The following is a 24416-nucleotide window of genomic DNA, read 5'->3' on the forward strand; positions in this document are numbered from 1 at the left end:
AGAGATTAGAGAGGAGAGAAAAATTAGAAACTTGCACTAGATTGATTACAGTAGCACAGTTAGGGAAAATATGAGTATTTTGAACCAAATATAGTAGAACATATTTATGAACACTTAATGCAGTCAATTTAATAGGAGGAAAAATACTTTGTGAAAACATACTGAGGCATTTCCAGTGAATGCTGTACAATGCTGTACTTTGATTCTAGGATATACTTGTAAAAAAACTCTGCAAAGAAATGAGATTTTCATGAAACTTTTTTTTTTATTTCAACACTATAAAAATAAAAAACTTCCCTTCTTCAGAATTCAGTAATTTGCTTTAGAATACTCAAGTATGTAATTTGTCCATCAGAGTCAATTCTTTCTCTTTCTGATCTATAGGCTGCGGAACAACCCAGGAGCTACGTATATTTTGGAAGATGCAGTCAGTCCAAGGAGATTCATCTAAACAGGGGACCAATTATGCACAACTGATTGTAAAGCAACATCTTTAAAACCGCAGTATTACTGGGAGACAGAGTAGTTTACAACTACTGATACTGCCATGACAAAAAGCTCCCCTGTACAGAATGTCCAGAAAATTTGCCTAGATTAGAGACAGAGCGCACGTGAACACACACACAAATTATGCTCTTTATGCTTAGCATTGTCTCTAGAACCCCCCATCTCTTGCAACAGGTAGCTTTGATCATACTTCTTCAATAGTAGTAGAGCCAAAAATGGAATGGACAGGTCCTGCTTCCACTGCCGAATACCTACAAGCAAGATCTGCCACAATTTATTCTTTTGCTATAAAACGTAGTATGTTCAATTAACATTAGAATTGTTCCTACTTCATAAAAGAAATTTACATTTCCTTTGTAAAAACACACTGAAGTGTCATGGAAAACATATCACCAATTGATATTGGTTATTTTTTTTCTTTTTTTTTCTGTTTCCATTTAGCACCACAGAAACAGTGCTATTATCTGACATTAACTATAAAGGAAATTTATTAATTACAGTTAACTTACTTTATACTAGGGATGGTGGAGGCAGCTGGAAGAGGAGGTGAAAGCCGTGGAGGGACATCATATTCTTCATTTATCAGATGACCATTTGAAAATACCTAAAAATCATGTAAAAGTTACAATGACTCTCTTCTGTTTATCACCAGAGACGTTCCTCAACCAGATATTACAAAACAGACTTTGAGAAGGCTACACATTAAAACTTTCCTAGGAGTTCATGTGACAGATCTATACTCTTAAGTGACTCTTTCAATAACAATTTTAGCTCATCCCATTTGGGAGTTGTAGAACATGCTTGCTTTAAATTTTACCAAAAGAGGAAGTTTCATGTCACAGTTCCTAGATGGACTATCCAGTTACAGCTGAACCACTTGGGGAAAACTAAGATTTCAAGATTGCAAACTGATGAAAGCAACAGAGATGGAGTACAGATGGAAAACAACAGGAACAGCATGTTAAACACTATTTTTTAAACCTCTGCGGTGCTGTACCTGGAGAATGTAGATCTGTCTTCTGGATTCTTGGTCTTAACCAAGAGCAAAAAGACTCTATTATGATTGAAAAATGAATCAGGGACGAAAATTCATGAAATGTTACCCTTGAGAATGTTCATACATCCTCAAATGGTAATTCAGAGTTGTCAGTTACTCCATTTAACCAAATGGCTTAGACCTATTAACTGAACATGACATTTCAAACAGCATTTGGTTAAAGAAATACCTATATAACTCCTCTAGGTTACAATCACTCTTCCACACTAAGTAGTTATTCTGATTTGAGAAGTATTCATTCCATCTGCTTCAATGCTGTGCCTAACCACAACTGGAATGTTATATGGCTATTTGAATGTATTGCCGAAAATATAAACCCAGAATACTTTTAAAAGGAGATGAAAATCTCTACATTTTAAACTACAGTCTAGTTCTAAGTAAAATTTTGGTCTTTACCTCAATTCTGATGAAAGAACATTCTTATTATATATAATACCGTGAACTTCTTAAGCACTTTTCATCACATAAATATATGCTTTTTACCAATAGTAATTGAATTTCAATATCACACTTTCAAAATTATCACAATATCCAGGTAATAAATAAACACCGTGATCTTGGGAAAAGGAAAAATTGATGATTTCTAACTTTTGTGACTGAACCACAAGCACAAGCTATATAGTTTTCAACCAAAAAAAGAGCAGCAACATTGAGTTAATAATCTGCTCTATAATAAATTACAGAGCTGCTTTGATAAAACCAATTAGAACAGAAATATGAATTTTTCCTTAGGCCATCACCACTTGCTCTTTTTTCAAACCCAGGCCTCTCCAAGAGTATGCAGTCTTGCAAGTTATTTGAAGCTGACTAATACTAGGACTACTGCTCCACTCTATTCTTTCAGATATCTTCAATTAACAAATGGAAGCAGTCTTCTTTTTTTTTTTGACAGAAAAAAACACTATAGTTCTAGACATACATACTATTCAGTGCAGCCAAGAACAGTCAATCGTACTTCTTAGGTGACAAGCAGATGTCTCCCAGCCAAACCAAGCTGGACAATCAGTGGAAAGATTGCAAATGACAATTCCAAACACCCTCAGAGCTGAAAATGAATTACTGGACACTGGATTGGACTTTGTCCAAGAAAAATCAAAAATGCTGTGGAGAAATTACAACAACATGCAACTCCAGCAGCTGGAGCTCTGACTTAAATCCAAAGGAAGAAAAATCCACCTAAAGATATTTGCATTACTGTAAACAACTGAAAAAGATACTTGCCAATTATCGTGAATGAAGTTTAAAGTACTGATGATAATATCAAATCAAAAAATGTAACTAAAGTTGTGCCACTGTACATTTTCAAGGCTATGGCCTGTGTAGTCAGTAATAAAGACACAATATACTATTCTATGTTTAGCTTGGCTTTTGATGCATTTGTTTCTTCTTTCTTACAGTCAAGGTAGGTTAATCTTTTCCATTAGATTACACTGACAATTGTTATTAATTTAATGTTCCTTTGAAAATAACATTTTACAGATAATTAAGACCACCTGATGATTAGAATATTTAGCTTTTGCTCATGCACACAATTCAGCTAACAATTAAAGTATATTTGTATATATAGATTATATGTAAATATATAGTTTTAAAGTATATTTGTATATATAGATTATATGTAAATATATAGTTTTATAGATTTAAGGCATTACCATGTATGTCCTCATTTCACCTTCCACAGAGATAACTGCAGCACCTGTTATCCCATCATCAAACATAGAAATAATTTTAGCATTTTCAAAGTGGACCTGAGATGCTGCATAACTGAAGTTATATTATGCACCAACTGTACAAATCATCTGCTGAAAGAATACAGCAAATCTAGAATTTTCTCTCCAAGTCATTTTTAGAATGTTTCACGTTAAAATTGAATTTTAACTTAGGCCCTTATGTACTGTTGCTTTAGAAATTGCAGTATGTAACAAGCCATTTATTTAGGGCGTGATTATTATTAATAACCAACAAGAAAGATTTAGAATCACCAGCACTGTAGCCAAAGAAAACAATGCTGCAGAAGGATATCAAATTAAGGCTTCAATGAATTCACCTAATTTCATACCTTGGCACCTTCCACAGGCAATTCGTGACGTCTGTGTTTTCTCATAAATCCTTGCTCAGAACTTATTCGGTTGTGCCTTCCATTTATGTTTGAAACTGCAGTGAGTCCTGGTTTGGGAGAAGAGTCACTCCCTATTCGAGATCCTACTAACTGACTTGTCCCGAACACATCTCTGGGACACCAGCCTTCAAGGGGCATTGGCTGGTCTCTGGAAGGCACGCTCTCTGGATGATGCAGGTGTCTGCTTATCCTGTTGTCTGGTGGAATTGGAGGAGGTCGCTCTGGTGGGGGTGGTGGAGGATCACGCAAGGGAGGTGGTGGTGCTGGCAAAGGTTTGTCTTGTTTCCTCACCATACAAGGAGAAGACTAAACAAAATCAAAGTCAGGAAAAAGAGTTACATATACATAAGTTTATTTCATTTCTTTCATGATCAAATATGGTTTTGCCATTCCTAACTGAGGTATTTTCTAGGCACCAGAAGAGAACTTGCCAGTAAGTTTTAAGTTAGTTTTCTCTTTGCACTCTACAGACTACACAGTCTCTCTTCAGAAAGTATACCCTCATTTCTGCTGTTAAATGAAGAACCAAAGAAGGCATAGGAGAAGGGAGAGACAATTGGCTAAGGCAAACGTATGTACTGATAACATTTGTCTAGAATCTAGAAACTCTTTACAAGGGTAGACAATGGCAGGACAAGGGGAAATGGCTTTAAGTTGAAGGAGGGAAGATTTAGGTTGGAAATTAGGGGGAATTTCTTTACTATGAGAGTGGTGAGGAGCTGGAACAGGCTGCCCAGAGAGGTTGTGGATGCCCCGTCCCTGGAGGTGTTTGAGGCCAGGTTGGATGGGGCCCTGGGCAGCCTGGTCTAGTATTAGATATGGAGGTTGGCGGCCCTCCCTGCGGCAGGGGGGTTGGAGCCTGTTGATCCTTGAGATCCCTTTCAACTCAAGCCATTCTATGATTCTATGATTTCACAGGTTAGCCCACCATTATTTTTAGTGCAACACTTCAAGATGTTACTTATATCAAAAAAGAAGTTATTCTACCTGCAGGTCGATTCATATAAATAAGGCACTATATTATATATTAAATTAAGAAGTATTTAAACAAGATCCTAGTTAAGAAAAACATTAATTCTCACTGTCAAGGCAGAAAGAAAATGGAGTCCAAATTTTTTGTTGTTGCTGCTTCTCACTGAAGAAAAAGTAAAGAGTTTTTGACTGCAGTAGTAGTTTTGGTAGAACAACTTGTCTTTAGATTTTCAGTGTGCTACAATTTCCCTTGAATAACATAAAATCGTGATTAAAGAAGTTTGATAAAGAAACTACTCAAAACTTCTATTCTTCCGTCTGAATTATAAACCATCAGAACTTGAAAAAGCTGATTTTCAAGCTTGAAGCAAAAACCACCCAAAAGTAACAAAAAGGTATTTCATACTGGATTATTATTAGCACGTAAGTTTCATTTCATATTTTAAATTCGAATTCACTAAGATCAAAATTTAAATTGAATTCCCTCTCCCTATACAGCAGTTACAACAAAATCAGCAGCTCACAATAGAGAGCAATAAACATAGCTGTTTTGCTTTATACTTACCCACTTGAAAAGTCTTTAACTCTTTAGTATCATTAGTTTCACAAAACACAATATGCAATTAAACTTTAGACATCCTTCTTTCCAAATTGGAAAGATACGGTTTTAATGGTTGGACTATTCAATGGACAAGAAACTTCTTGTGAGATTGTAACCAGAGAGTGGTTATCCAGAGAGTGGTGGTCAATGGCTCAACGAACAGATAGAGATCAGTGACAAGTTTGCAGATGACACCAAGCTGTGATGCAGTTGACACACCTGATGGATGAGATTCCATCCAGAGAGACCTAGACAGGCTTGAACAGCGGGCCCAGTAGAACCTCATGAGGTTCAACACATCCAAGTGCAAGGTCTTGCACCTGGGTCGTGACAACCCCCACTATCAGTACAAGCTGGAGGATGTACGAATGAAGCACAGCCCTGCCAAAAATGACTGCTGGATGATAAACTGGACATGAGAAAGGAGTGTGCCCTTGCAGCCCAGAAAGCCAACCACATCCTGGGCTGCATCAAAAGCAGTGTGGCCAGCAGGTCAAGGGAGGTGATCCTGCCTCTCTGCTCTGCACTGGTGAGGCCTCACCCGGAGTACTGCATCCAAATGTGGAGTCCTCAGTACAGTAGAGATGTGGAGCTGTTGAAGCGTACCCAGTAGAGGGCCACAAAAATCATCCAAGGGATGGAACACCTCCCCCACAAGGACAGGCTGAGAGAGCTGGGGCTGTTTAGCCTGGAGAAGAGAAGGCTCCAGGGAGACCTGATAGCGGCCTTTCAGTGTATAAAGGGGGCTATAAGAAAGAAGGGGACAGACTCTTTAGCAGGGTCTATTGTGATAGGACAAGTGGAAATGGCTTCAAAGCAAAGGGGGGGAGATTTAGGCTGTATACAAGAAAAAGTTTTTTACAGTAAATAGTAGTGAAGCACTGAAACAAGTTGCCCAGAGAGGTGGGGGAAGCGCCCATCCCTGGAGACATTCAAAGTCAGACTGGAGTGGGATCTGAGCAACCTGATCTAGCTGTAGGTGTCCTTGATCACTGCAGGGGAGTGGTCTAGATGACCTTTAAAGGTCCCTTCCAACTCAAAAGATTCTATGATTATTACTTCCCCTGAAACTTGAGTCATAATATATGCCACTTATAGTTTTAAAAGCAGGCTATTTGCATTTTTTTTTGTCAGGGTACGGTGCGAGAGAGCACAAATTACCATCAGATAACAACATGTAATTTTAATGAGATAATGGCCTTTAAACCTACTTTCAGGAAATTTTCACTTCTATTTGTTCTCACGAATCAGGGTTTATTACAGAACTGATCCATTACAGCATTGTTAAACTGATGACTTTTAAAATTCGGAGCATCACTAAGTGTAATATAACCATCAAATTAACAGGCCACATTTGACCAATGCACATAGCTGTAATCATCTGACTATGTAACGTATCATGCAAAGAGACAGGCACATCCAAAGTCAACCAAAGGAAACAAGGATCTCCAGGTGACTTAATCAACATTGATCTAATTGAGAGATTTTCTAAGCAACAGGGAATTAAAAGTCTTTTTGAACAAACTCCTGAAAAAGAGAACGTATACAAAATTTCTTAATAGTCAGTGTTCAGAAGCATGCAAGCAAGCTCACATTGAAAACAACCAAATAAAACTACTGAATCTTCACGTGCAAAGAAACAAGGGTCAGTAAGAGTTACCTTTGGTGATCCAGTTGGGCTGGCACACGGTGACCGTGCTACTCCCTTCTGAATAAGATCCAGACGAGGAGGTACAGGTGGAAGACTAAGATGCGGGATTTGCAGGGGGTCTGGAAGTGGTTTTCTTCTTTGTGCAAGAGGGGAAGATCCTGGGGAAGTCACTGGTGAATTCTGCCTCTCATTGCACTTCAAGGCAGAAAAAGAAAAATTACAGTTTACCCGATGATCAAGTAAATAACTTTCATTTCATAAGTAAAACATTTTATACTTGCCAGGTATTTCTTGATAGTCATTCATAATAATGGACACCTCACAACTCTTAATTCATGTATGGTATAGGTACTCAGATCCTGATTACTGGAAAAATGTCTAAAAGTCCATGTACCTCAAAAACCACGTTAATTTGTGTTAAAAATAAAAGAAAATATATTCAAGTGATTTGTTTAAAAAACAAGCAATCATTGCCATTAAAATGAAACAATAACAAATGTAAAAAGTGATTCTGCAGTAGTACTGTCACTCTTGATAACCTTTCCAGTAATAAGTACTCTGTCTCATAATTCTCTAGGCACCTTTCAAAGCTGGATGCCCATCATATTGCCTGTTAACAGCAACCCATTGTCACATCATACCTCCACAGAAAAATGGAATGTGTGCCTTCTGAAAACTTACTAGGCAAAATCATCAGCAAGCCAGCAGACAAAGTTACTTCCTTTCTCATTGATTTGCTGATAAATATCATCCCCAAGTGACAAATCAGGATTTTTTTTCCTTGACTTGTCCTTTCAAATTCATAGGCACAGTGGAAGTTGAAGAGTGTTCTTTTAAAATATCATTTTTTAACTATTTAAAAATAAGGAAATATGCTATACTACAATCAGAATCAAAGATTTCACTCCTCAATCTACGCTCCACCTACTTCTGCAACCAGTTCTGCAATCAACTGGGCAAGTTCCAACATGCAGTTTAATTTCTTGCATAAATCAGTTCAAGGCACACCTGTGAACCTACTGTAATTGTAACAGTGTACACTAAGTAAATCTGGATGTCATGCTATTCTGTGTTATTTTTGGCAGTAGTTAGAGTAGCTTCAAGACATTCATAGGAGTCATCAGACTCAGGTCACTCATGCACTGAGGCATCCTGGTATTCTCACTGTGCAACTTATACAGGCTTATATAGGCTGTCTTCTTACGGAGAGCATATAAAATTGCTCATGCAAATGCACACATCTCTAAGGTAAATCACTTTGATCAAAACTTTTCCCCTCTGGTCATAAGACTTCTATCATCAACACAGTGCATCCTACAGTTACAACAGGGGTAAGGACAAGGAAGTTCTTCAGTAAAGTGAAGTCAACATCATTATCTTTCTTTACATACACTGACTATATTAAAGAGTCTGAAAACTTCATAAATTCAAAAGTATATCCAGGCAAAAGGATTTAGTATTTTAACTCCTAACTCAACACTATGTGTTTTACATCTTAGTGGAATATTCTGTACAGTTGGGATCTGCTACCAGATTTCCATCAGAAATAGAAGCCACCACAGTATTACTGGTTAGCATGGCAAGAAAAAAACAAGAGGGAGGAGCAAGAAGGTGTTGAAGAGCTAAAAGTTTGAGTTTCAATTCCCTTGCCAGAATGACTTTTGGTGACACTTATGATCTTACCATTTGGTCTATAAGTGTAAGGTCAGTGTTGCAACTACACATTCAACTTCAAGAGACTGAGCAATTCAAAATTCACACACAGTGTCTGCCAGAAGCTTCCCAGCTTCTCTTTTCAGTGAGGAAGTACTCACAACATTCATACTAAGGGGCTTGAATTCAGTACCAAATTCTAATTTTTTTCCTGAACTGGCGAATGTCCCTGACCTCAACTGTACGGCCATGAAGATAAATACATGAAAGACAGTGAGGTGCTTACCCTCTCTGAACACTGTGAAAAGGGGAACTAGATGAATTACTATTCTAGATACTTACCTTGCAAGCATGCCTGAGCAACCAGAATTATAAAGTGAATGCCAATTCATTTGCCTTAACAGAAAGCATCCATCAGTTAAATATCCTAATAAACACTGTGTCACTGAATAGCATTAGTTTTCAAACTTCAGTTACATCTCCGCTGACTATTCCTAAAAGCCAAAAGCCATATAATATAATATACTCAATCCTTTGGCTTTAGCATCAGAAAGAAGATTAATTTATTTCTCAAATTGTTTGAAATAGATCCAAGTAAGTAGGTCTCACATCTGCAAAAAGACACAATTATTTAGCATAAATGGAAGTGTTGTAGTAAGTCTCTACATTTATGGTAGCTCAAAAAATGGAATCAATGATGGCCAACAGGCTAATAATTTATGTGGCATGTGAAGAAAAAAAGAAAGAAAACTGCTAATAAAACTACTAATAAAACAGCTACTCCACCCTATAAGGAACCTTAATCCATTTAAATGTTTGATGCTGAAATGTGAGAGAATACATTGCTGGAGAAACTAAAAATTATGATTCTTTGTTTAGATCTACTCTTACTAAAAAGAAAACAAAAAAAATCCCACAGCAACAAACATTTTCTTCAGCATTCACTGTCAGACTTCCTTCCCATTCTCATTTTCAAAAAAGTACATTTCTTGTTTTCCTTATGTCCAACCTGCCTAGTTGCATAATGGTTTTGATTTTTACATCTAAGCCAACAAGATGGCTGCATTTCTTGTGGATGTCAGGGTATCAATAGACATACTTAACTACTCTCTTTGGCATAGAATGCAGCCTCTCAAAAAATGCTGAAACATTCCCTATGGACTATGCTTGAACTTTTTTCTGCTCATCTATTGGAAATTTCTACGTATTTTCTGTTTAGTGGAAAATAAAGGAGCAATGATAGCAGCACAATGGGAAAAAGATAAAACAAGCAAGTAGTTAAAACACAAACTAATACAAATGAACTGGCTGTGACAGAAGACAGACCTTCAGCGTACAAAGGGGCTCTGCTGCAACACAGACCTGAGCAATAAAGATGTAATTAAGGAAAAGAACACAGACTCCTTTCTAAGGACTTGGATTTCATCTAGTTGGCACAACTGCTGCCAAGGGACAAGCAGCTGTGACTTATTTTGCAATTGGACTGCCGAGTGGACCACAGATGTATTATTTAATCAGATGTATCTATTACTGGGAAACAGTGTTATCAGTTTCCTCCCAGTAGTTGTGAATTTAAGTTTTTTCTGACACTGATTACTAATCTGATACTACAGTGTTGGAAACTTCTCAGTAATGAGACAATTAACAGAAGTTTTGGCATCACTCTTTATCTTTGGTTCATAAAGAATTATCTGAAGACAATTTTGAAATTTAAAAAAATAAGCTGCTTGATGAGGCAGATAAACAGACTAATGGCAATGGATTTCTTTGAAACCTTTGATACAGCTGATCTGCTGCTGCTGACTCATACACAACACCTACAACAATTATTCATTTGTGTTAAAGTGGATACATTCACTCATTTCATTAAAGAATGGATTATTCTTTTCCTTAAAGCACTTTCAAGTCTGAGGGATTTAATTCAGTTATCATTTACTGTTTGAGTATACTTCAGAGATAGATAAATTGCAAAATTGGTATTTTTCTGGTATTCAACTTATATTTATAATTTATAGATGTACAGAAGGTGATAAAAAAAATTAATCTTCTTTACATATTAATGACAATTCCGAAAAGTTTTCAGTACAAGTCTCAAAGGCAGCAAAAATTAGTAGTGACGACTTAGAAAATTGTAACAATGCCACTCCCATGAGGCTTTCAAGACAATAAGGACTGATTTGAAAATTCCAGCAACAAATCTTGAAGCCCTACATTTTCAGAAAGCTTATGTCACTGATTTTTTCACTGATTATTTCACTGATTATCAGGCTTAACTTCCCAACTCATTACCAGCCAGGTATGCCAACAAGATGATTTTCCTCAGTTACACTACCACATGGTCTAGCCAGGTGATTTGAGCCAAAATCAGCCCACTTGATTTTCAAAGGTTAGCAACTTTATTACAACCCTTGCAATAAAATAAGAATTGACCGATATGTTCATTGGCATTACAAAGTAACTACATTATCAAGTTGCCTGCAAATGATTATCCCTGTCCTTTCATCTCCATTGTTTGCACAACCCAAATGACTCCATAACACAGCCATCATGCAGTACCATGTTTATATTAACAGCATTAACAAGAAACAAAAGAAAAATTCAAAGAGGGTAAAATCCTACAAAATATTGCAGAGTTTCTCCTACCAGGCTCTGAGGAAACATTATTTAATAAGAAAAATGAATACTGCTTAAGCCTTAGACAAGGCTGAAGAAGGCATTATTAACAAAAAGATGTGCATAAATGAGAAGATATTCTACATATAGTGATGTACTTAAAAGCATAACTCTACAATTGCTAACAGTTTTAAGAAGGCAACAGCAGCTGAAAATCACCAGATGACACAATATTTCAACATTTCCAAGTAATGACTTAAAAAAATGACTAAAAAAATAGTGAAAAATATTGTTTCTAAACTTAAGGAATAATTGTTTCTTCTACTGAACAATGAAATTAATGATATAAAAATAGCAAACACCTAAGCATTCAAGCAGTTGGTAGATACTGAAAACAAGACTTCTTATATTAAAAAGCTTACAGTTCCTTCTTTTTAAAAACCTTAATGCATTTTTCGCCTTATCATAGAAGAGATAGTGTTATAAAAGTCCATCAATTCAAGGCTATCCCACAAAGGTCTGGGAGCAGACTGCAACTTATGTCTTGGCAGGAAGGATAAACTGTTCCTGAGGGTAGGCTATGTTGTATTATATACACGAGAATGTTTCATATGATTTGAGAGGTTGGGAAAGATTATCGGAAGTATGTATATTAACTGACAGATGCTCTCAGATTTTTGATAACAAATACAATGTTAAGGAAATGGAAGAGTAAGGTATTACAGAATTAATTTCAAGTCAACTACTCAATCTAGATGACCTTAGTAAAAGGTAAGATATAGAAAATGCACTGTAAAATTCAGTATTATATGGCCTATGAGAGTATTATTAAAAGCTAAAGTATAATAGGAACTCTGCAAACAACCAACAATATAAAATTTTGTTAATGGCAATTCTTGTTTATCTACGATCAAATCTCCTGCAATCAATATAAAGATCCCAGAACTGAACATAGAGCACTTCGAGAACAAAAACATCCAGAAACACAACACTACTATGAATTATTTCAGCTTTTTCCCTCTAAAATTATCTAATAAAATCCATTTTATATTACAGAAAAAATTATAGACAACTTACATGAAGTGTGACAAAAAGGCACTTGCCTTTTTAGGTGAAAGTGATTTAGGTTCCAAGTCATCTTTACAAAGCAATAATGTTTATTATCAGTTGAGAAGCTCATGTAAAATCCTAACACATTTGGTGCTTCCTCCATTATAAAGAGAGTTAACTCTGTTCACATCACATGAAAATCTAGATATATATATTTTCTCCTATTCACTTTTAGTATTCTTGCCGCAATATCAAAACATTTTGCTTTTTCACTCTGAGAATTTTTCAATGAGTTTCTGAAAAAAAGCATGAAATGCAACCTCTCATTGTTTAGTTGCAGGCAGCATTATTTACAAATATCCAGCTTTATTTGTTGTACAATATTTGAAACTATACCTTTCGGACTGAAGCCAATCGGTTCATCATTAAAGACTCCTCCCTATCATCATCGTCATCCAAGTCCAACATGGGCATACTAAAGCTATCGATAATACTGCAACATCTGGAGTTTTCATCTCTTGGATCAAATGGATCCACAATAATTGGTTCAGTTCCTTTGATTTCACAGCGACAGAAAGGACAGCCTTGGCCATCAGATTCCTATAGTAAGACAAAAAAGGTACATAAATTATTAAAAATATAGAACAAGCACTTTAAAAAGTATGTAAAATATAAGGTCACTATCTCTATCTTTCTATAGAAAAATACCCTTTTCTAGGGTCTCAAAGAGTTCTTCAAGAAACAATGGAGTAAACAGGAAAGAGTTTCATACATATTTTGCTACAGTAAATAGTAAAATGATTGTGCTTTTAAAGCTCTCTGTGTTCCAAAGATTAAATTCCATTTAAAAATAACTAACCAAAAAGGAACTGTTATCTCTACAGAGCATCAGAAATGACCTTGCCTTTTTGAATTACAAATTTCATATTTTTTCAGAAGAATAAAGGCAAGGTGTGCAGATGGAGATAATGCATTTTATTTTATCTCTTCTATATTAAATACAAAATATTTGGTTTTAATTTTTATTTAGAAAATACAGAAGAGCTTTATGGTAAGCAGCTCTTATTCTCTGAAGAACCCATATGGAGTACATCATGGCTGCAACATCTCCATCATTCAGCAATATGCATTCAGAATTTTAAGAGTAAAAACATTTTTTGACAAGTTTAAATAGCGATATAGGACTTGATAGCATTTTCATCAAATTATGTAAAGCAAGGAACCATCTTCACATGTTTTTCTAAGAGAAGCATAGATGTGGCACTAAGGGTCATGGTTTAATGATAGGACTTGGTAGGTCAGGTTGATGGCTGTATTTCATGATCCTGGTCTTTTCCAACCTCAAAAATTCGACTATTTTATGCTATCAGAAAAAATGAACTAGTTGAATTTTAATTTCTAAGTGGTATAATGTGTTAAATGATTTTCAAGCAGCCATGTTTCTATTTATTTTTATTCTTTTTTTCCATTAATAGGCACCATGTTGATTTGAACTTAAAAACAAAGCAACAAAAAACTTAAAACTAAACCCAACAAAATAAAAAAAAGCACATCCAAAAAAAAAAAAGCTCTAAGATTTAAGAGATCAAAATAATTCAATCTGAATTCAGAAGTTACATTGTGTCATATTCATAGTCAGGTTCTAAGAAGGTAAGGGGGGTTGGAGCAAGATGATCTTTAAGGTCCCTTTCAAGCCAAACCATTCTATGATTCTATAATGAACACACAAAAAAAATCTAAACAACCTACCAAGTGTTTAAAGTAAACAGTCCTGAAATGTCATCAAGCAAACACAGCTTTTCAATTTCTCAAATTTATGGAGAGATTTTTTTTTTTTTCCTAGCATTATTTTCTTCTGGATACTTGACAAGAACACTTGACAATTCTTACTGAATAGACAGGTGTTTTTGTAGTTTGTGGAAGAACTGGGCCCAGATAACTATAAATGATATTTCATGACAATCATCATGTATATTTACTGGGTTAGTATTGGATTTTCATTTTGTATGCAAAGATTCCTGTAATCTACTTCTAGCAGTGCTGCATTCTAATTACAAAGAAGCAGTCAACGTCACTTACGATTACCTCAAAGAACACTTCCAAGTTTTATGGATCTACTGAAGTAATCACTGTCAAGTGAACAGAAATTCTCCCTTATGCATGCAACATTTTTAATGGATGATTTTCTAAAAACAAAACAAAAACAAAACCCAAAGAAAACCAACCAAACAATATGCCTGTATAGATGAGGTAAAGAGCTTTCCAACTGCAAGACTGCCTTTTATCTGTGTTGTCAAATAGTTCTGTACTAGCAGTTTTCCCTTTTTTCAAAAGTAATACATTCACCAAAACATCCTGAGTAACCAACAAGAGCAGCAGACTCATATTCAATGGTATGAATAACCAAAATTAAAACAGAGCTGAACTCTTATAAGAATACATACATGTTTGCCCACATTTTTAGAACACTGAGAAAGTAGCTATTGTGAACCTCACAATACAGTATACATGTCGATACGCTTTTAGAATTAACTCTAAATCAGTAGTTTTTAGACAACAGGTTCTTTAGGGATAAAATAAATTTTAATCTTGTTGCATAATACAAAAGTGAGATTGTTAAACCAAGACTGAATTGAGAAACTGATCTTCCTAAAGGTGAGCAACTCTGAATCATCCTTGGTATTCTATGCAGGTCTGATATTGCTTACTCAATGCATTAAATAGCACATTTTTTCTGCTTAGTGAAAACATCTGTATTGGACTGCTGAGGCATGTCTAATGAGGCATTACACTGGCAATTAAATGCTATCCCAGAAGCCTGCAACAGCTGGTGCTGCTACAGTGCAATATTTCTTCATTGTCTCACTAATTATACAAAAGTTAAATCTGTAATGAAACCTAAAATGTACCTGGTCAATCTGACTGCAACATTCTGATGAAGCTTGATGTTTTTGAAAAGGTCAGTTCTCTAAGCCTAAAATGTTTTCTCATGCTCTTCCTGAATTCCTAGCCATTAACCAATGAGTACCTTAGCTTCTTGAGTGTCCAGACTTGAAGCACATCACTGGCTCAACATTGTAAATGAATATGCTGCTACCATAACATCAGAGACCTAGCAATCAAAAGTGCAAGGACTTTCAGTTCTTTTCTAAGAAGAGGGTAAGCCAAAGTAAAACAAAAACCACCACCAAATAGCTACAGATGTCAGAATTCCAGAGTTTTGTAATTCAAAGATTAACATAATCAGATGCCTATGTTAATCATTAAAAATGAAACTGGTAAGAGCAGAAAAAAAGGTACTCCTGAAATGAGAAATTATTCCATCTCTGCTGCTTCTTTGTAATGAAGCAAGTACTCCTGACTATGTGTAAAAGACAATTTTATGAGAATTTCTCATCTTGGTGAATTTGAAAGATTTGTGTTTGAAGCATCAAATCCAAATTTCAGACAGAAAAACAACAGAAAACAGAAAATTGGGAATCCTTTTCAGACCGCTTTATTGCTAATGAAAGAAAAACCCAAATGATACTTCTGATTCATTGAGTTGGCTTGCCATGCACAAGACAGAAAACAGCCCAACCTGTGTCATGAAAAAGCCTGTGTGTTTTCCGAAATATTCATAAATGACATTGAGATTACATTTTTTCTCTCTGTTCTGTCTCTTAACCCAATAATCAGCTAAAATCTAGGGGGTTTAGTGATTTATATGTTATCAACACAAAACACAGGAATCCTAAAGCTTATTTTTCATAAGGCACTACATGACATTTACTACTAATTTCTTTTTTGACAGAAAACATCCTGTCTCATTATAAAACCCTGTCTGGTCAATTATTCACTCCCAGTTGCTGCTTGTCCTCTTATCCCTCTTGAACACATCATGAAGTGACCTTGGAGGCTCAAATGGCAACACGATTCCCCCGTCACTGCCTGTAGATACTCAGAAAATTATTTCCAAATTAGCAAGAGTTAGAAAATGGCCTTGGCAAGTCTACAAATCTAGATTTCAATGACTCCTAGAACCTTATTTTTCACAGATCTTAGTCCACTAAATTAAATATATATCATTTTAAATAGATAAGCCCTTGAACCCTCTCACTGAGTACCGAGAAAAGTAGAAACAGTATCCTCATTGTAAACCGAGATGTAACAGAGAAATCCATCTACTTCTAACTGAACTATAACCGTACCTGCCATGCAGTAAGACAAGAAGTGCACATGAGGTGTCCACAAGGCTCAATCTTCACATCCTTGTCATTCTCTGCACAGATTTTACATAGCTGAAAGGTGGAACCCATTTCACAGTACAATTCATACTGCTCCTGTTACAAAAGAAAGTCATGTTATTTCTTTACTGTAATTTGTTTACAAAGAACATACTGTACCAGTACTAGTGACAAACATTTCTCTGAATCCTACTTTCCAACCCACTGTATTAATATTCAAGTAGTCTATTGATACTGCTTACTTTATTGCTTCCTCAAGTTAACAAATCTGCGCCTATTTTTTTTTTCCTGACATCACTTGGAAGTACTATATTGATGCAAAGCATACATCCTGCTTTTCCTTGGTTGCAGTTAAAAGGAAGATAATGAACACACGTTAAGGGAGAAATTAAGAGCTGCATGGGAACAAAATGGAGATTCCTTCTTCTAGGTTTGAGTTTAGAACTAACAAAAGCTACTGGACTGAAAAGTGACAAATGAGGCATTTCTACCTACAGCATGGATATAGTGCTTTCCACTAAAGTAAATAACCCCTGTGAAGAAAGTATGGTAAGAGTATCCTTGCAAGGTGACACAGCAACAGTCATGAACAGATCATTCAGCACTTTGTATCCTTATGAGACTGACAGTCAGGTACAAGAACACTTTCAGGTGAAATAAATAGATAAAAACTCAAGTCTAGAACATTTTTCTTGACTTAGCAAAGGCATTTCTACAAAGCTTTTTTGTCTTGAAAAGAAAATAGATTTCGAAAGCTAAAAGAATAATCAAGGTCAAAGGAAAATAAGTATCAACTGTTCAGTAAAGGGAGAAGAGGTCAGGCAAAAGAGAATAGAGACAGCTTACATCTGTAGCTGTAGTCAGTGTGTTCTAAAGATGCTTATGGTGGAGCTCTTGCAAAGAATCCATCTGCAGCAACCTAGCCCTGGAGCCAGTTTTATATGATCATTTAATAGTTTAAGCAGCTCTTAATGACAGTTTTAAACTACTGCAGCTAGATACTGTTCAAGGCAGCATTCATGTAGTTCAGACTGTTTGAATTACTATCAACATTAACTAATAAATTCCTCCTAAGTTCAGAATCAACTGGATTCATTCAGTTTACTCAAAATACAGGATGACTGGCTTGCAGAAAACAGGGCAATCATTGAGAATGTCTAAGATGCTTTTCCTTTCTTTGAGAAAAAGCAGAATCTTTTTGTAAGGAAAATCTTTGTGCAACATATCTGATATCTCTACTACTCTTTCATTATTATTCTAAGTTTGGAGGGAAAAGAGGGAAGGCAGAATGGTGGATGGGCTTACACTTTTTTCAGGTTGACTTGCAGAAACAGACTTTACAACCAGGGAAGGTTATAAAGCAGGTATGTTTATTACAGCACTGTGCCCACATGCTGGGTGCAAGGGGGGTATCCCCATCCTAGCTTGCACAATGAAAGGCAGAAAACTTCCATATTTAAAGATCAAAAACACACATATTCATAGCATTCCTGAGGGAGGGAGGGACTATTAATTCAGAGAGATCATTATAATATGCTCCACCCCAGAGTCACACCCCTTGAGCATGCGTAGAGGATGTCTTCGGGGGTTGTGGGGATGAAGGCCGTTTCTGTTCCTCACTGCGTACTCTTGACCTTGGCACGGTTGAAGAGGGTGATCCAGCTTCAGCTGGTTTTCTTCAGGATGTAGTCACCAGTTCAGTTCCAACAACCAATCAGCAACTTCTAGGTTTCCTGGCCGCATTAACTCACATCCAACTTTTATTGTTTGTTTGAAACTATCCTAACCCTTTCCTCACTCAAGGTAACTGTTTGTAGGAATTCTCTTAAAATAGATATTTTGGAAAGGTATTTTCACAATGGTATTCTTTGTGATACCAGAGACAGAAATGAATATTTCTAAAATATTTCCAATTACACTCAATTACAGCAGAGCACCCTTCTGCTCGGACAAAATGGAAGACCATCTAAAACAGTATGATTTTAAAGAGTTGTATCTAGTCTGATGTCTTCCCTTGAACACATCTTCAAGTATTCTGTATTTTTTTTTGTAAGGAGAAATATTCTGCACTGCATACCTAAACCTTCTAGTATTAATTTCAGCACCATTTTTAATCAAGCCTTTGTCTTGTGGTGGCTATTTACTACTCCTTGAACATCAAACATCTGCACATTATTATATCACATCATCACTTAACAAAACTACAAACACGTCTAGATAGTTTGCTTTCTGGAAAGCAAGTTCCTTTAGGCACTTAATTATTTCTGTTACTTTTCATGGATCTCTCTTTTAAGTTGCACAATAAACAGAGAAGAAACAAGAGAACTGGGATTTTTTATTTTTTTTTAACAAATAAACAAAAATTTTCCTCCTGGATCTGTCAACAAGCTGTAGCACTCTTAATCAGGCTTAAAAACTATCAATTGATCTGTACACCTCCATGCTATTAGCAAGTAAACTCTAAGCTACATAAACATATCACATAAATATCAGAAAAATCTTTAACAACCATTAACACATTTCTCACACAGATGAGCCTTAGAATAAACAACATTTTCCAAGGCATACTGTCTGCATCATCATTGGCTCTAGAGTTTAAATGGTTATTAAGTTCTTCATCTAAGCCCTTCTATCAACAATACATTTTCACTCTCATGAATTCATTTCTCACATTTTAATAAAAGCTTACTATCCCTACTAGATGAGATACCAAGGGAAGAGAATATAAAAAAAAAAACTGATAAACTGTGCAACATACTTGCGTGACCTTTATGTGATCATGTGGTGTAGGTTCACATAATCCTGTCAGATCAGGATTATAACTTCGTCCATCTGGGAAGAGATAGCTGCATCACAAAGAGATTGTTATAAATATGCACATTTCTTTATCTTTGTTACATAAATAATACGTATGAAATTTCAGTGAGACAGTATAAGTTACAACAGACGTTAACTAAAATGCCTAGTCAAGATCAGTCTTTTTCAACTTTTGTGTGCAACTAACTGCTACAAGTTAATTTCATACATCTTAAAATTCACTTATAAAAAGCATTGGAAAGATGTTAACATCACAATCATAATCACCAGCAGAATGCATCTGAGCTGCAGCAGATCATCTTTTTTAAGTATCTAGATGGAATATTATTTTTGATCTCCGTTTTACAGCAAACTTATACTTGCATATGTTCATTGTGATCTCAGAACACGAGCATGGTGCTCAGTGACCCTGTAGACTATTTCAACCAGAGGAGCAGAACAGATAGCAACATACATTTGTGAACATCTGTGTATTATGACAAGAATCTGCACTGAGAATCTGAGATGCAGACTGGACTTTAGGCAAGAACAGATGGGAGCTTTTCAATCCTGCAGGAAATCAATAAGTTAATGATATTATAAAGTTGTTCTATATTGAGATTTATGTTACCTCTAACTCAGAAACGGTGTCCTGAAAGTCACGTTGTTAAGTGCCAACTGTGAAATATATATATATATATATATATATTTATATATATTTAAATATAGTACAAAAACTTCATCTAGAATTCATATTCTCAGCTTCATTTTTTGTTTGCCCAGTTTTGGTCATGAAAATTGTGTAGTAATAACACTACTGTAATAAGAGTGTTTTATTTTACAAGGGCAATAGCTAAAGTACCTTGATGTCTTTCAAAATATGAAATCATGCCTGGAATAAAGTTATTAAAGTCAACTGAGGAAGACTGGAATTTTGCAAAAAAATTTCTTATTCATTTTTGAGGACTGATTAATTTGCTTTTTTTTCTTCATTATGATTGCGAGGATACATCAAAATGTAACAGTGAAAAAAGATTTTGACACCAAGTATTTATCCGTTACATCAACCAACCTAGTAAAAAAGCACTACTTCTATTCAGAAACTTAGATTCTTTTATAATTAGAAATCTTTTCAGTAAGTTCTTCAAACCTAGAAAATGTTCTGACTGCACAATATATAAAAAAGCAATTACATAGCTTTCAGATCATTGTCCAGAACTAGACACATGAGTAACTGGCAGTAGTAATTGCTGAATAAGCTTAAGTGCATTTGTGACTCTTACTGGGAAACAATCCAAGTGACAGCTACCCAATTTTATTTTCTCCTAGAATTTATCCACTATGAGATATGTCTTTCGTTAACTTTGGTTAATGGAATTACCTGGAAACAAGAATAAAAAGTATGGCCTTTAATCTCCAAAGGAATGGCAAGTGTCTTATCTAGATTTTCTGTTTTAAAGATCTTTAATATTTACCCCTCTGAAGCAAGAGAAGAACAAGAAAATCAGGATTTAATACCTATGGTAGCTACAGGAATTTGTACTTACAATCCTTCCCGACTGCCATCAATCAAAGCTTGAAACAGAGGCTTATTATGAGGTATGGTCTGCAGTATGTTCCCATCACCAGTCACATACCCAATGGCCCACTGCCCCAAGCGAGTACAGCTCAGTCTGAAAATGTAGCTTGATAAAAACAAGATGAATAAAAAGTCAGCATTAGCTGGACTTGGGCAAATTCAGCATGTAACCTCAAATAAACCACCATCTTTTATTCCATCAGTTCCCCATAAACAAAAATAGGATAACAACATCTCCCTCAACCAAAGTTTTCATTTACTACCTTTTTAGTTCTCAAAATGAAACACGCCCATTCACTGTGAATAGTCTTACACTACATACATTTAGTCCATAAACCCTTTCTAGGACAATGTATTATACTACCGACTCTCCATAGCTACAACACAATCCATTTGAACATACACATGCCATGAATACAAATAAATTGAAAGATTTTTCAGAAATAGAAAACACCTTTAGATGCAACAGAAATGGAAATAATGAATAATAAAACCTGCTCTACTATCAATGTTCATTTTGGGTGTACCTGAGCTGGTGAACAGGATGGAAGAAGTAACACTTCGCTTCAAAAAATACCAGATAATATTAACACAACTAGACTTAAATTTAACAATTTCTCTATTGTACAGTTAATATCTAGGAGTTTACATAATGCAGGCAGGGAGTACAGCAGGAAAAAAGGAAGATTATTGGCAAAAGCACTGGGCATGATTTTTTTCTTACTAAGAGGCCTAGTCTCTTCAATGTCAGACACCTTGTCTGATGCAAGAACCTCATGTAGAAAAGCATTCCATAGAGAAATACCACAAACTAAAGTTTGTATTATAAAACTGCTTTTCTTAATTATAGCTCAATATTTTATTTACATCCAAACAATTTTAAATGAGAAATCTTTGCCCCTCTGAAGTTTAGCATGGCTCTTAAAAACTTCAACAAAGTCAACATTACATTGAAGTAACCAGATTCTACTCATCTGAACAGAACTTGTAATTTCCAGAATGTTTTAAACTGATTGTAAATGTAATTTCACTTTGTACCTCCACTTTATCTTCTATTCACTTAAAATTCAATATTTCACCTAAACAACTCAGGAAATTATCTTGTAGTAGCTAAACAAAATTATCTTAAAACCAACTCTATACTTATAAAAAACATTAAGGCAACTTTGGATAATTTCTCCATTACTGCTCTTTTATAATCAGAATTAATCAGAGAAAATGTACAGCAATCACTCTAAAAATCAACCTAGTTATCTGAAATCCATTATATAGTGCACGAGTGCCAAGATAAAATTGTTATCTCACTGGAAACACAAGATTCTTGCACGTGCACTTGATCAGATAGGTAACTTAACATGATACAGTCTGTTTGCTAAAAAAAAATCAGAGGAAATCAGGTACAGAATGTACGTATAACTGTCTCATGCTATTGCTACATTTCTCTAACAAGTTTCAAAACAACAAGCTTTCAGTTATGTATACATGTGATGCTGCAATGAATTTAGAAAGCTAGACATTAGGCAACAAAGCTTGAAAACTTAAAGGTAAAGCTAGTCTAAGATGAATTTTACTTTACTGTTGGTAAGAATCTGACCCATTTTTAAAAGTAGATTATATTTTCAAAAATGCTTTCCAATAATGGAGTGCTTGTTTCACCTAAGTCAAAAGAAAGGAAAAGCAATGACATTTCACTTTTTTTCTGTTTACTTGTTTAGATTTTAACGGGCTTTTAAAACATTACTTGCTTCACAGCGCTGGAAGAATTACGGTATAAAAAATAGCTTATAGTTACAAAACTCTTAAGTCTTAAAATCTCAAAAATCAGCAGTTTCTGAATCTGGAATTCTGGCAGTTAGCACTGAATTACTTTTTAAAAATACATTTTGATATAAATAAAATCTCAAGAATGTAAAAAAATGTTATTACTACTCTGATTCCCTGTTAACAAGGAAAAAAATGTAAAAAAAAAAACTCCTTCAATTTTGCAATCTAAGTATTACACAGTTTAGAAATATGGATTTAGAGTAACTACGTAGCTTCAGAGACAGTAAGTTTTTTTGCAAAGCTGTAATCATCCAAACCTCTCACCTCCCAGGCTTTGTGCTGTATTTCTGCAATCTCGCTTTCACTTCATCATATGTCAGGAACGCCATATATCCAGGATGTGTCACAGCTAAGAAGTTCCAATTCCTTAAGATTGAACCCCATGGCTAAAAAGTGCAGACAAACAATTAAATAGATGCAACCAGGTAGTTACATATCTCTAATAAGACTCAAGTCAATTTTTTTTTTTTAAAAAGACCCAAAATGTTTTAGTTTCAGCTGAAAAATACACACTTTCGGTTAAGTTCTAAGTAGTAGAAAAGATTGTTCTGTATATTCAGCTTTGGTGCAAGGATTCATTCAAAAAAAAAAAAAAAAAAAAGAATCATGGAATAATCTAAGTTGGAAAAGACCTTCAGTCAAAGTCCAACCATTAACCTGGCCCTGATGATTCCCATCACTAAACCATGCCCCTTAGAGTCACATCCACACATCTCTTTAATACCTCCAGGAATGGTGACCATACTATTTCCCTCAACAGTTAGTTCCAATGCATGACCACCCTTTTCATGAGGACATTCTTCCAGACATCCAATCCAAACCTCTTCTAGTACAACTCACGTCCTGTCACTTGTTACCTGCTAAGAGACCAATGCCCTCCTCACTGCAACTTCCTTTCAAGGTAAGTGTAAGTGAGCAATAAGGTCTCCCCTCAGCCTCATCTTCTCCAGACTAAACAACCTCAGTTCTCTCAGCTGCTCCTCATGAATCTTGTTTTCAAGTCCCTTTATCAGCTTTGTTGCTCTTCTCTGCACACACTCAAGCAACTCGGTATCCTTCTTGTACTGAGGGGCCCCAAACTGAACACAATATTCAAGATGCAGATTGGTCTCACCAGTGCTGTGTGCAATAGGACAGTCACTTCCCTCATCTTGCTGGCCATATTTTTTATGCAGGCTGGGATGCCAGTGGCCTTCTTGGCCACCTGGGCACACTGTTGGCTCATGCTCAGCCGGCTGCCAACCAGCACTCCCAGGTTATTTTCTGCCATCAACTTTCCAGCCACAATTCTCCAAGCTTGTAACACTTCATCGGGCTGTGACCCAAGCGCAGCATCCAGCACTTAGTCTTATTGGATGCCATGTAATTGGACTCAGCCCATCAACTACTTAGCCTGTCTAGATCCTGCTGCAGAGTTTCTGACCCTCAGGCAGATCAACACTCCTATTGAACTTGGTGTCATCTGCAAACTTACTGAGGCTGCACTCGATACCTGAATCAAGACTATTGATAAAAATGTAAATAACAAACAAGCAAAAAAAAATGCCCCAATACTGAGTCCTGAGATACTATCAAGAACAAATATTTGGATAAATATTTTGAAGATTCTGAATTTACAGGATCTCCTGCCCACAGCCACATAAAATATTAAGTACATAATTCAATAAGAACCTGCAGAGCATGATACTGTGATAGTTTCACAAAAACCCAAGTGAGCTTATTCTTGAGTTGTTCTGAGGCATTCTCATAGTTAATGGTAAGTAACACT

At 35.7% G+C, this 24416-nt stretch overlaps 1 protein-coding gene across 3 annotated transcripts in view; it reads right to left on the reverse strand.

The window, feature by feature from the left end:
* Positions 1 to 24416, reverse strand: part of CBLB (Cbl proto-oncogene B) — a 125565-nt gene that overhangs the window by 20245 nt on the left and 80904 nt on the right. For all 3 annotated transcript variants that reach the window (XM_021400552.1, XM_021400545.1, XM_021400561.1), the window contains exons 6-13: positions 22913 to 23034; positions 20793 to 20930; positions 19208 to 19295; positions 16414 to 16545; positions 12620 to 12823; positions 6917 to 7102; positions 3624 to 3989; positions 1017 to 1111 (exon numbers count right to left, since the gene is read on the reverse strand). In XM_021400552.1, coding sequence (XP_021256227.1) covers positions 1017 to 1111; positions 3624 to 3989; positions 6917 to 7102; positions 12620 to 12823; positions 16414 to 16545; positions 19208 to 19295; positions 20793 to 20930; positions 22913 to 23034 — 1331 coding nt within the window. The remainder of the gene's footprint in view (positions 1 to 1016; positions 1112 to 3623; positions 3990 to 6916; positions 7103 to 12619; positions 12824 to 16413; positions 16546 to 19207; positions 19296 to 20792; positions 20931 to 22912; positions 23035 to 24416) is intronic.

Source organism: Numida meleagris, chromosome 1, assembly GCF_002078875.1.
Source record: "Numida meleagris isolate 19003 breed g44 Domestic line chromosome 1, NumMel1.0, whole genome shotgun sequence".
Lineage (NCBI taxonomy): Eukaryota > Metazoa > Chordata > Aves > Galliformes > Numididae > Numida > Numida meleagris.